At 31.7% G+C, this 14,392-nt stretch overlaps 2 protein-coding genes across 4 annotated transcripts; both read left to right on the top strand.

Annotated features, from left to right (window-relative positions):
- The first annotated feature begins 150 nt into the window (after nucleotides 1-150).
- LOC123218068 (GPN-loop GTPase 3) lies at nucleotides 151-3,419 on the top strand. 3 transcript variants are annotated; one of them, XM_044639276.1, is made up of 10 exons: nucleotides 151-314; nucleotides 819-877; nucleotides 994-1,102; nucleotides 1,198-1,279; nucleotides 1,553-1,638; nucleotides 2,215-2,318; nucleotides 2,406-2,536; nucleotides 2,645-2,738; nucleotides 2,933-2,988; nucleotides 3,204-3,419. In XM_044639276.1, exons 2-10 carry the CDS (start codon nucleotides 833-835, stop codon nucleotides 3,298-3,300), a joined length of 804 nt encoding a protein of 267 aa, XP_044495211.1. In that variant the 5' UTR covers nucleotides 151-314; nucleotides 819-832; the 3' UTR covers nucleotides 3,301-3,419. The 3 variants fall into 3 exon arrangements, with proteins under 3 accessions (XP_044495211.1, XP_044495210.1, XP_044495209.1); XM_044639275.1 differs by having other exon boundaries at nucleotides 805-877; XM_044639274.1 differs by having other exon boundaries at nucleotides 787-877.
- A 1,332-nt stretch (nucleotides 3,420-4,751) lies between these two features.
- LOC123218404 lies at nucleotides 4,752-9,233 on the top strand. Its single transcript, XM_044639857.1, has 4 exons — nucleotides 4,752-6,040; nucleotides 6,939-7,343; nucleotides 7,551-7,759; nucleotides 8,458-9,233. The coding sequence occupies exons 1-4, from the start codon at nucleotides 5,602-5,604 to the stop codon at nucleotides 8,698-8,700; spliced, it is 1,296 nt and encodes a 431-aa protein (XP_044495792.1). The 5' UTR covers nucleotides 4,752-5,601; the 3' UTR covers nucleotides 8,701-9,233.
- The last annotated feature ends 5,159 nt before the right edge of the window (nucleotides 9,234-14,392 follow it).

The raw sequence follows: 14,392 nt of genomic DNA, 5'->3' as shown, positions 1-14,392 counted from the left end.
ACTGAAAATTTAGATAATAGTTTAGTCATAGATGAAAGTTTGAGTTTTTCATCCTTCATAAATGTAAGTTTGAGATTGGGCAAAATTTGGGTGGGACATAGTCCTTTTCCCTTTTTTATTTTGTTCCAAGAATCTAAAGCACCATAAAAGCATTTCATTAACATCAACCGGCTGCCCAAAACATAAAAGCATCAAACCCTAAACCCCCAAAATCAAACTTTCTCTGTACTTAAAGAGCTTACTCAAAACTTTCGGTGTCGCTATCGAGAGAAGTTTCTTGAACTCTCTTGCCAGCGCAGAGGCGCATAATTCCGGTCAGTCAAAAAATAGTCCTTTTTTTTTTCTTTTTAAGTTAAATCATGTCGATTCTCTGTAGTGAAGATCATATTTCTATAATTTTAAAATGATTTATAGGTATGATATTGTTGACTGGGTCTTATTTTCTTGGGTATGAATTTTTGGTGTTAGTAAAAATTTGAATGAAAATCCCATTTCAAGAATATGAAGGTATATTGAAGGTAGGGGCATTATTGACAGTTAAAAGGTGAAAATCGTTATACCAGTTTGGCAATTGGTGAGCGACACTGAAATAATACTGCTAATTTGATGGTAAATTTTGCAAATATGACAATTGTGTTGCAACTGATATTTTGTTATTAATTCAATTTTGAATGTTACAAATATGAAGTTGTACGTGTAACCATGTGGGTTATTGTAACCTATTAACTTGCGTAATTTAGCATTGTGGTACTCACGTGTTATCTATCTATTTGTCTATATATTCAGTTTTCTCAGTTTATTTAGGGTCTTTGAAGCAGTTTCAGAAGCTACCATGGGCTATGCACAACTAGTTATTGGCCCTGCTGGCAGTGGAAAGGTGAGTGAGAACAGTTGGGTGAGGGCGCGTTAGTATGTTGCTCATTTATGCAATGAATTACTGTATACATGGTGGGTTATACACTTCATGAATATTTGTGCTTCTTATCATAACAGTCAACTTACTGCTCAAGTTTGTATCGATACTGCGAGAATATGCAGCGGTCAATACATATTGTGAATCTTGATCCTGCTGCAGAAAATTTTGACTATCCTGTAGCTATGGGTAAGTTTAGCATTGATATTGCCTGATTATTTGGTAAGTTTGATGAAGTGATTTACCTCTTTAGTTTCAAAGTGATTTATTTTTTTTTCTTGCAGATATTAGAGAACTTATTTCACTGGATGATGTTATGGAGGAGCTTGGATTGGGTCCCAATGGTGGTTTGTTATACTGCATGGAGTATCCTTTTTATTATTGTTTCTATGTCTTTAGTGTATCCTCTATTTCCTCTTTTGTAGTTGCTATTGGATCGCTGATTGTGGTTATGGACTTTAACCTTTGAATTTTTATGGCTTAATTCTTGTATGAGTCTTACAAGTTGCTATGGGCTCTATTTACAGTATTATCCCCTAAAGGTTAAAAAGAGAAATAATATTCATTTAAGTATATGAAGAATTTATTTTCATTGTATATTTTTATTTTGGAAAGAGTGCCCTTAATGTCCATGCATAGACACTTGGAAGACAATCTAGATGATTGGTTGGAAGAAGAACTGGAGCATTATAGGGAGGATGACTATCTAGTTTTTGATTGTCCAGGTATCTACTTCTTCTCAGAGTGTGCCTGCATTTCCATATGTTTTTGCCATTGTTGAAATTAGATGGTGGGAGAAAAGAATAAGGTAGGTGTTTCTTTTTTGTAACCTTGATTACTTGAAACTCAAGCTAAGGTATATAATACCCTAACTGCCAACTAACTCTGATTGAGAACTAGGCTTGTCTTAGCGGTATTCTTTGATGGTGCTAGAATATGGAGAACCCTCAACTGCCTTATGATTTTTTTTAAACCTTTTTTTTGTGCAATTTAATGTTAATTTTTAATTTAGCACTCTTTCCATATTGCTGGAGGTGAAGCACCGGTACTCTCGTAGCTGAGCACCAGAGATATTAGGTTCTTGATTGTAAAAAATTCAGTTCAGTCAATTCAAATTCAGATTTTATTACAGTTCAGTCCGCAATTATAATCACAACATTCTGACCATGATTTTTGGAGTTTTATCTGTGTGACTATGATGCAAGTGGTGAGAGTATTAAGTCTTGCAATTATTGTATTTGTGTCTCTTCTCATGGAAAATCTCTTTTTTTGACTTTCTATCACTGTAAAATAATTAATAGGCCAGATAGAACTTTTCTCACATGTGCCGATGCTTCGGAACTTTGTGGAGCATTTGAAGCGTAAGAATTTTAATGTCTGTGCAGTGTACTTGCTTGATTCACAGGTTTGTATTAGTTCTCCATCTTCCCACTCTCTTATAGTAGTTTTTGTCTTTGCATCCTGCTTAGAGTTTGCTATTTTACCTTTTCAGTTCATCACAGATGTCACCAAGTTCATAAGTGGGTGCATGGCATCTCTTTCTGCAATGGTCCAACTTGAATTACCCCATGTCAATATCCTCTCTAAAATGGATCTTGTCACAAACAAAAGAGAAATTGAAAAGTAGGCTGCTTAAACTGTGCTGTCCTTTACATTATTTAGTTCTAATTCTTTGTTTTTTTTTTTGTGTGTGTGTGTTTCTGTATTTTAACCTATTTTTTCTGCACTTAGCTACTTGAATCCAGAATCTCACGTTTTGTTGTCAGAGTTGAATCAACGGATGGCTCCCCAGTTTGCAAAGCTAAATAAAGCTCTAATTGAACTTGTAAGTAAGAAAGAATGCAATATCTATTCTCTTTTGTTTTTCAGATGAATTTTCATGAATTTATTTTTCATGAATTCAATCACTAAACCAATAGGAGAGACTTTGATAGTTTGAATTTTACTTTGTATATTCTTATAATAGCTTATCTCTTCAAAACTAACCACGCTTGACTCATATGATTTTTGTTATATTAGGTGGATGAGTATAGCATGGTTAGTTTTGTGCCACTTGACTTGAGGAAGCAGAGCAGGTAATGTCTATCTCTGGAACAATATGTGTGGCCCTCAATGTTGAAAAGTTCTTCTCTAGAATTTGGATGATTTTGATAACATTTTTGTGAGAAGATATAATCTGCAATAGATAGATGATGATTATTTATATCTGAAAATAGAGATGAACTTGAGCGGTTTTGTTTTTATTTTTTTATACAAATAATGAATAGTATTGGCTTCTTTTCTTTTACAGTATACGGTATGTATTGAACCAAATCGACAACTGCATCCAGTATGGAGAAGATGCAGATGTGAAAGTCAAGGATTTAGATCCACCAGAGGATGACTAATCCAGTCAATTGTGAAACTGTCTGATGTAGATACCTATACAACTTTATGTTTTCTGTTTTTCGCTTCTGAAAGCTTTTAGTAGTATGGATTCAAAGGGCAGTAGCCTACTTTCTCTCAAGTTACCAGCTAAAATAAAACCATAAAACTATATATATATCTATTTTGGGTATACAAATATGTACGTGCTTATATATGTCATTATATAATTGAGTGATCTTAAATTAATGATAAAATAATATTTAATCATGTAATGACATATATAAGTATATATATATTTGTGTATCTAAAACGGGTACGTATAGTATTGCACAAAATAATAAGAATATATTAAGTATGGGATGAAGCATTTAATGGGGTATATATAAAACTAAGTAAAACTATGATTACTTAGTTTTATATATACAATTAGATATAAAATTATATTTAATCATATTAAGATATATTATTACGTGATTATTGAAGTATAAAATAATGTATTTAATTTTGTGTGCATATAAAACTAGCATATCTATATAAAACTATCATTTTGGGAGTTTTGATTTAGGTAATATTCGAATATTAAAATCAGAAAATTATCTATTATTTTATTTAAATATTATTAGATATAATTATTTTAAAATTTTTTATATTAATTAAAAATACGTTTATTTTTATTTTAAAAAATTAATATATAAGAATAAAATTATAATAAAATTAAAAAAAATTTATAATATTTTAATATTTAAAATAAGAGTGGTTTTTATTTTTGTTATTCAAATAATCTTTATTTATGGGTAATTAAACTGCCTTTACAACATCAGTAAGTATGACTCAAACTGACCTATAAATAATTGTTCGAAAATATTATTGGCATTGACCAATGAACATTCACCTTTTACCTTTTTATAATAGGCATGAATGAAAACATGCTATTATTATTATTATTATTATTATTATTAATTATAATATCTAAAGTAAACATGTTTCAAATTATTGAGATTTCATTCAATAAAAATAAATGAAAAAACCAAGAAATCACCGACAATTTTTTGTTTATGGAAAGATCACATGAATGGAACTGTAAATACAAAAATAACCTTATTTTATTTTTATTTTTAAAAATTGAACTAGAGCAACTGGTCATCGAGTGGGCGGGAGACCATTTTGTCCTTTGAATTTTTATTGCTGAGTTTGACAAATTGTAAGTAAATGCCTTTTTAGAGAAATTTGAGTTTATTAAAATGATAATGAATAATTATTTATGTGAACAATTCTATAAATACAATTATTTAATTTAAAATCTTTTTTTAATTTGGAAACAATAACTAGAAGAGTCAATTTCCTTGTAAATAGTTGAGAGTCAATTTGATAAAGGGGAAGGGCAACAAAGTAATTCCATTGAATCATAAATCAAAAAGCCTAATTTGCGCGGCTTTACCTGAGAGTGAATGAATGCTCCGTTCTGACAATATTCTCTGTACGATGCACACTCGCGCACAGTTGCAGATTTATGTTAAGCCAAATCTCTAACTATATTTATTAACAATCTCCCTCCCTCCCACACTTTTCTCAAAATTGGTAATCAATGTTTTTTTAATTTTCTTTCTTCAAATCCAACTATTTATTGCTTTCCCTCTGTAACGTTTTCATTCTTCCCTATGCTTGACTGTTGCACACTAATCCACCCACCCACATTACTCACTCCATCCTCTTTTTTCGCTTTTTTGGGGTTTTGTGATCTTCTTCAGTCTAGTAATCTTCTAGGTTTTGTACTGTTTTTCTTTTATTTTTGGGGGATTTCTGTTTCTGGGTTGTGGTAAAATCTTTGAGAGAGGCGTTTTTTGAGGTGGGTTTGGTGTAATGTTGATCAAAATGCTGTCTTTCTAGGTGTGTGATGTTGTGGTAAGCAACTCTTGTGAGGCTTTTGTGGGTTCTTTATCTTCTCGAGAGTTTCGTTGAACTTTTGAGGTGAAATAAAGTTAGAGTTTGTTGTAACTTGAAGCTGATCAAAGCTTTACAGTGTAAAGTTTTCAACTTTGAGGTCTTCTGCTGTGTTCTTCTAGGAATGGCGTATCAGATTCCTGCTTAAGGAACTTATAAGGATTTATAAACTGATTTCTGATGAGCTTTCTAACTTGAAGATCTTAATCAAGTTGTTCTGTATGAGCTTGGAATTGGAATCATGTGCTTTGGTCACGAACTGGCTTTCGTGTTTTGAAGGGAGACGCTGGATTCTTGAAAGTATGATACTGAAGAAAGATTCTAGATCTAGTATGCTGAGTTAGAAGTTCATCTGGAAGGGAAAAATCAGTTTATTCAACATGGATTTGTTGAAAGTTAGAAAGTTTAGGAAAGCTCACAAACGAGACCCAGAAAATGATTTGGAAGACAAGTCTGTTCCACAATCTGAGGAACCCAAAAATGAGAATGTGGGTGGTGATGATTTGAATAAATCACCTAAAACCGACTCAAGTTATGAGTATGAGGATGATGATGATGATTTTATAACTAATGAGGTGAAAAGGAGGCTGAAAGAGCTCAAAAGGAATAGTTTCATGGTGCTGATTCCAGAAGAGGAGTCGTGTCCGGAAGAGGAGGATGATGAGGAAGAGGAGGGTGGCGAGATGAGCTACCGTGAGTGGAGAGATGTGGAGGCAGAGGGTAGGCAATGGTGGGGTGGATTTGATGCTGTTTATGATAAGTATACCGAGCGAATGCTGTTCTTTGATCGGATGATTGTGCAGCAGCTCAATGTAGCTGGTAACTATTGGCTTTGTTTTTTTAAATCTTGATTTGGTGAATAATAACTTTTATTTTATTATGATTGGTGTCTGCGATGATCAAAGAGTGCTACATTTTGTTTGACATTTGTAGAAAATTTTAATTTGTATTTTAAACTATGTGGATGATGGAGTTTCTTGATTGATTGTCCTGATTCAATATGCATTTTGTTTGTTTTACATTAATTTGGAAGGACTTTGCGTTGTGAGAATTTTCTATATCAGCTAAGAGATGAACTCACAATGTAATGGCACAACCGATTATTATGTTGTTGAAAACAGTCCACTTTGGAGTTGATTTGTGCCTGAGCCTTGAAGCCTGATCATGCTACAATCTTGTTAAAGAGGCAGACCTGAAAATGGATCCATTAAGAGCTGAATTGTTGGGGACATTGCTTTATTATACATTGGTGTTTGGTACCTCATTACTTGACTTTTTGTAGGAAAAATATCTTATTCTTTGTAAGCTGAAGCTGTTTTTAAGGAGAGCAGAATGCGTTTAATTGTCTTAGCAGCTTTACTTTACTTGATACGAAATTCAGAAATAAGGTCATCGGAAAGTCTATTATAGGTTCATTGCTTTTCTGATGCTTGCTATTTCCTAAGATAACACAACATTCAAGATAGGAAAGTTGTCTATAGGATTATTGAGGCTTACATATTCTCCCCTTTCTTTCTTATTTTTCATCCCAAGGGAAAACCTGGCTGAGATGTACCATGGGTTTCATGAACTCTGGCAATTTTCTTCAGCTTTGTGACGCATGGTCTCAATTTTTCTTGTTTTGCTGTTTGTTTTATTGTAGCAAAATTTATGACTTATTGTTGATTCCTGCATTCTATCTGGTCTAATTAAAATAAGAGGTTTTATTTTACTGTAGGGCCTCGAATTCCTTCAACTCCATCTCCAAAATCTGTGTCAAAAAAGGTTCCATCTCCATTTCGCTGTCTTTCTCTAAAAAAGATTGAAGAACCTGAAGAAGAAGCAGAGCATCCACAGCAGCCAACTAACGATCCTTATCAGGATCTTGAAACTGCGTATGTAGCTCAATTGTGCTTAACTTGGGAGGCACTTCACTGCCAATACACTCAACTCTGTCAAAAGATCTCATGCCAACTCGAAAATCCCACATGTTTCAACCACAGTGCTCAGCAGATTCAACAGTTCCAGGTGTTATTACAAAGGTTTATGGAAAATGAGCCTTTTGAACAAGGTCTTAGGCCTGAAATTTATGCTCGTACCAGGAATGTTTTACCAAAACTGCTTCAAGTTCCAATTATAAAAGGTAAATTTCTTCAATCTACATTATTGATTGAGGAATTTCATTCTCCATATTGCATGTTGTTTCTGTTTACATATTGAACTCAATTTACTTGCTCTGCCAGATGACTATATTGTAGATTGCTTTTTATTGGATGAAAGTTACTTGAAGTTGCGTTGTGCTGTTGTGTTGCGCTTGTGCTGTAATGAATAATTTGCTTTATTCATTCAGGTTCAGCCCAAAAAGAGAAAGAGACCGAGGAAGAAGAATCCAATTTCGCGGTCCTTGCTTCTGATCTTATCAAGATTATTGAGAGTTCGATCATGACTATGTACCTGTTCCTAAAGATGGACAAGACAAAGTCAGGTGTTCTTAACCTGTTTGGAAATCAGAGCCAAATTGCATCCCCTGTTCATCAAGTTCAATCTTCTCTTGAAAAGGTAAGGCTTTGTGATGCCCTCCATTCTTGTCAAAAATAGCACAAGTTTTATGCATTTTTATCTGACTTGTTTTATCAAGAGGCCTTCTTAGGTACTCAAAACAGGATATTCTAGCTTATTCACTGAGACATTTTGAGTTCTCTATGTGAACCATATCGTTGGTTACTTGGTATCGTTACTTGTCATGCTATTTATCTAAGATTTGACAGCAAAAGTTTGTGTATACCCTTCATGGTGTTTCCCTTGCGATTTTTTGTGTATTCATGGATTTTGAACAAACTGGTTATCTATTATTTTGCTTGATGCAACATCTCAGTGATTTATACCGTATCGAAAATGAATTCTAACTGAATAAAATTATTGAAGAACATCTAGAACATTGCTACGAGTTTTCATGGCAATTATTAGGCATAATATCTTTGTAGAACTTGTTTTTTTCCTAGGGATGCATAGGTTCTTTATTGAGGCAACTCTGAGACTGCTATTACACCCCATTCAATACATGAATGCTATCAGATAATTTTTTCAGTAAAGTTTTCAAATGATTTATTGAATCTTCTTTGTTGTGTACTATTTGCCTCAATATTGGAAACCTTTAATTATCTAATGCTAAAATCAATTGCTACACCCATGTTCTTTGAAGAAACTGTGTTCATAAGTCTTTATGAGCTTCTGACAACTGATCCCCCATGCTGCAGAAAAAGATGAAGCTGAAGGAACTGCGTAAAAAGAGTAAGGGCTTTAAAAAGAAGTCCTGGCCTCAAACATGGGAAGATATTCAGCTGCTGTTTGGCCTCATAGACGTTAAAATCATGTCAAGGGTTCTCAGAATGGTGAGGATCACCAAAGAGCAGTTGTCTTGGTGCGAAGAAAAGATGAAAAAGTTAGATTTATCAGAAGGAAAGTTGAAAAGAGATCCGTCTCCTATCCTTTTTCCTTAATGATAGTTGTAGGGAAAAATTGAGCAAGCAAATTTATCAGACGGTCAACTGCAAAGAGATCCTCCCCTAGTTCTTTTCAATTTTTGGGTGCTACTCAGGCCGTTCAGTAAGGATGATACAGAAACCAATCTTCCATTTGTAGTCAGCTCAAGGTTTCATGATTCTAGCTTTATGTTACTGAGTGTCATAAAGACAATAGGGATGTATTGGGAAGTTTTGGTGCCAAAGTCTTCCATAGATGGAAATTATATTGCATATGGTTAAAACTATTTTTTGATGTGCACTAGTGGCACAAAGGAAGAAGTTTTTGTGTTATCTTTGGGAAAATGGGTGTCCTGTGGGCATTAGTAGGGAGAAGGACAAGTGAAAGGGGAGCATCACTAGCCTCTGATTTGATAAATGTAAGCTTGTTTAATGAAAAACTGTATGAAGTTGTAGGATGGTGTTATTTGTCTTTGCAACCATATTGTTTTGTTGCAGAGAGAAATTATTAATGTGTTGTGAAAAAGTGATTTCTAAATTTGTCTTCTTAATTCTGTGCAAGATGAAAGTGCCCATATGTCTATAATTAAGGATTGAAGGAGAAGATGCACTGGTTTACCTTCAATTTAGATACCATCAATAAGTTATATATGAGACATAAAATACTTGAATGTTGATTATGTTAGCAAACTTACCAAAGTAATCGATATTAGAGGACAAACAATTATATATATCATAAAACATCTTTGATCGAATAGATTAGTTTATTATCAAGATATTGTTTAGTTTAAACATGTAACTTATTATGAGTTTATTTTTAAATTTTACAATCTAAAACATAGTTGGAGGGGTTTATTGACTATACAATCAGTTTATTTTTAGGCGTTATAAAATATGTATATAATTTTTTTTTTTAATTTTATTTTATCAATATAAGGTTTATCTAAATCTGCCAAATATATTATATAATTATTTGTATTGATTCAGTGCTAGTGAAAAATGGGAGAATAAAGTAAAGATGAAGATGGTCCATACACCACAATCCCCTTTTCACCTGTCTCAAAAGGATGGATCCCCCCAAATCCCAATTAACACCTGGGGCTCCCCCTATGTTTTTTTTTTTTCCTTCCTTTTTATTATTCCGTGTTCCAAACCCTCTTTTCATTTTCGCTTTTTAGTGGTTTTGTTTTGTGAGCTCTTTTTCCTATGAAATTATACCATTTTCAGTGGGTTTTTATTTGAAGATAAGATACTTTCATCCCTATTTATTGCATTAGACTAAAAAAGTATAATAAAATAATGAATAGCTGCCGTTGACCTTGACCAAAAGCCGGCAACCGAATCATCTTGCGGTCAGAATAAAATTTTTCGCAATTATTACATTTAGCCTCAAATTACCATCATACCCTCATTCACTTGCCCTTTCGGTTTTAATTATTAAATATGCAATACCAAAATATCAAATTTATTCACCACATTGGTTTTTTTTTTTTTTTTTATCGAGTTTGTTTGTTTGTGTAGGTAGATGTTGTCTGATAGGGCCGGCCGATACTGAGACACTAAATGGGATGTGGAGTAGGAATGACAATGGGGTGGGGAGGGGAGGGGATATCAATCCTCGTCTTCACCCCGTTCTAGTTGCGGGGATAAAAAATAATTTTCATCTCCTCTCTGTGAAGGAAAATTTTTTCCCTGTCCCCGCGGGAAAAAATCTCCTCCCCATCCCCATCCTGTCTCCGCGGAAAAAAATCTCCTCCTCATACCCATAAATATAAATTTTAATTTTTTTTATATATTTCAATAAATAAAATAAATCATATTTTCCTAAAATATCACTTGCTACAAGAGCTACAAAATATTCTTTGTTATTTTAGTTCAAATATAAAGTTTTCATAAAATCTAACAATATGCAATAATCAATCTCTTCATTAGTAGCTCTTCATGTATGTGATTTAGGGTAATTTTATAATAACATTAAATTTAACACTTTTCATTCACTTCAATTAATTTTATCAAGTTTATAATTTATTATTTTTTGTGTGTAAAACATAGTGGATTGACTAACTAAGTTTTGAAATTGAAATAAAATTAATTTTGTGCATTTGCATTTTACGATAATGTGATTCTGGGGTTTTTTTAATATATTAGATTAATAGTTTAGAAATTAGTAAAAACTAATAATTGATAATTCAAAAATTAGTAAAATTAAAGTTATAGTTTTAATAAATTATAATGTAAAAATTTCTAAAACTTAATAGTTTAGAAATTATTATATTAATATATTAGGTTTAGGGGGTGGGGTGGGGTGGGGTGGGGAGGGGCGAGGCGGGGACACATGTATCCCCGTCCCCGACCCGTCTCCGATTACAGGGATTTTTTTCATCCTCATCCCTGTCTCTTTTCTTATTTTTATCGAGGAATTCTCTCCCCGTTAGGGTCAGAGAGAGTCAAAATCCTTAAAATCGAATCCAAATTATCATCCCTAACGTGGAGTAAGGGTCTTTCTCACCCCCTCCTACGAGTTGTTCGATAGAAAAAACTTGTTGCCTAAGGCAAACAAATTTGGGATTGCCTTGATTCTAGTGGAAGTGTGACGTGTTTGGAAACCCGGATAAATTACAAAAAAAATTCAGAAAATTGACTCACATTTTACACCTGGCCTATTAAATAAACATAACTTTACATATAATTTATCAAAATAAACACTCAAACCCTAATAAAAATATTAGCAAGAAAACTATTTCTTATAATATTATTATAAGAGAGTAATATTGTATGTATATATTTTTTATACATAATTTAAGTTTATAAATATGTTATTATGTGATTGTGTATTATTTTATCTTTAATTTAAAATCATTTAACTATATAATAACACATCATCTGTATAGATAAATTATATAAAAAAATATGAATACATAATTTTATTGATGGGAAAAAATTGTAGTTCCAACAAATCTAAAATAAAACACTTATTGTTTTTATTTGTTGCCAAAGGACTTATTCCCACCCAAATATTAGTGTTTTATCAAGTTTTCACTCATGAACTTTAAAAAACTTAAATATTCATCTATTTATTAATTTTTTGAGTTACTATCAAAGATAAAATCATTATTTAACAAAAATTTTTAAAAAATAAAAATTTATCACATTTCTCTCTAAATTTAAAAATATAATAATTTTTTCCCATCTCCCTATCGAAGGTTTGAAAAATAACAAATTCTCTCGTAAGGTTTCAATCTCTTCTCTGATAAATAACAACTTCCTAACCGTTGATGATCTCCCTCTCAGTTATCATTATGTCCTCTCCTGACCATTTTCATCTTTGATGAAGATAAAATCATTATTTTTTGATGATACGATTTATTCCACCATTATTACTATTTATCTCACTATCAACTCCATAACACAATTATATACATATTCAAACAAGCTGAAATTTACTTTTATTGTAACTTTGACTCAAATCCACCCCTAATGATTTAACTTTTTTCCACCTATGTTTTGGCTTTAAAACATTTTTTCATCCAGCCTTTTTTGTTTTCACTTAAAATCTAACAAAGATATGAACAATCAATTTTATTTTCCTGTAAACCTGTCACATATTCAAAAAATTCTGGTAAAGTAAAAATTAGAAAGAAGTAGAAAGATACAGACCAAATCAGCCCAATGAAAAAACCTTTTTTCCTTTCGGTGGCAATCACCATTTTTTGGAGTTTCTCAATCAAGAGTTTTCAACCGAAAAGGACATCCAACTTCTATTGAACGGCTGTTTGTTAAATTTGGGGCAGAGATTGCCTTTCGGCCGCTATTGAAAAGTGAGGGTAATACGAATTGAATTAAGTTTAAATTTTTTTTATTTAAATTTGATATGAATAAAAAATAACTTAATTTTAATTTGATTTCAATAAAAAATTAGTTAATTTGAATTCGATTCATGTTTATTAAGTCAAATTTAAGAGTGATTCAAATTTGACTAAAATAAAAATGATTTAACTCAAGATTGGTTTGAGTTTGGTTGAGTTTATAGCTTAAATTTATTATTTGAATTCGTAGTTTATATTTACGACTTATTTACAAAATGATATTATTGTTTTAATAATTACTTAATATAATTTGAATTGAATCATAAACTAAATTCAAACTAAATTAAGCTATTTACCTAAGTTGTGAGTCAAACCACATTAAATTGTCTTTAACTTGAATTTGGTTCAGTTTTATGATAAGTTGAACTTTTTAACTCAAATTAGATTCGAATTTGAATTAAACAAAATCAAATTGAATTGATCTAACTTTCAAGCCTAACCTAACTTGATTTGGATGGCCCAATAAGTTCATGGGGCCTTGATGACAAAGAGTTCTTTGTTCCATTATTTCGGACAGTGTTAACTATTGAACTAGCACAATGAGAACCCCAACACCACAAACAAGAAGAGAAAAGACAAAAAAACAAAAATAAAAACAAAAGAAGTCAAAACCCTCGTTCTATCTTAACGAAGATCACAAACCTATTAATGTTCTAGTTTTATTTCACTCTCACATGATCCTTTTCTTCATTTCTTTGTCTTCGATCTCTCTTTTAATACATACCTCTAGTCTTGGTTTCTCAATTCAAGCAACTCTCTTTGCCACTACTACTTTTTTGATCACTTTATTAAGGTATAGATTAGTCCCAACAAATCTCCAATTGAGGTATTTACTCTTTTAAGAAGATATCTTAATCCAAATGTTTTGTATTTGATTTAAGTTTGGTTCAATTTGATGGTTTTCTCTTTTGAATTTAGAATATTGTAACAGTCATATATTAACTAAAAGAGAGTTATAAAATGTGGTCTATAATTCCACACATTGTCGCTGCATTCTTGATGGAAGAATACTTATTTAAGGTTGTAAAAAGGGTCTCTAGGTGAGCTTTTTCTGAAAAAACACATACACCATTATGTGTGAAAAAGAAATCACCTAGAAAACGAAAGCTTACAAGCAATTTTCAAAGGATTATTTTTCATCAAAGCGTCAAGCAATGACCGAAGGTTAGTGTTTAATATTCCGCAAATTTTTGTTTTGGTTTCTATCTTACATATTTAGTATATATATGTTTAGATAGAGACCATATACATGTCTTACACAATTATCTTGAAACATCACTCGAGCTTGAGATATAATTGATTAACTTGAGTTTGATTTAAATATATATCCTTTAATTTTTAAATAAAACTTAAAATTAGATAACTTATATATTTATCAATTATCTTATATATTTAAAGTTAAAAAATAAAAATTTAAGAATGTAAATGTAATATTTAAAACTTTTAGGGTATTACTTGTTTTGCTTGGACAACGTCAGGTGCTGGTGAGCTCATTTAACAACCCATTTTATGTTGACTCAACATTAGTCAAATCAAACTCAATTCAACATAAGTTAAGCCCAAATTGTAAGCAATTCGACTCGAGTTACAATCTTAGTAATTACACATTTTATATGTACCTGTGTTAAAACTTAGTTTTCATTAATGAAATTAGGTTTTGGATAAAAATGTGTGATTCATGCACTCCATAGTTTTTGTATCCCAAACATTGATTGAGAAAATATTAATCACAATTTCTTTTATTTTATTAATTAATGGTCAAAGTCCTACTTAAGATATAATAAAATGACAAATTCTCATACGTCATCTACTTTCGTTTAAGAATTTCTTCGATTTTTTTTAGA

Source organism: Mangifera indica, chromosome 6 (assembly GCF_011075055.1).
Source record: "Mangifera indica cultivar Alphonso chromosome 6, CATAS_Mindica_2.1, whole genome shotgun sequence".
NCBI lineage: Eukaryota > Viridiplantae > Streptophyta > Magnoliopsida > Sapindales > Anacardiaceae > Mangifera > Mangifera indica.
This window is presented reverse-complemented; position numbering and strand designations above follow the sequence as displayed.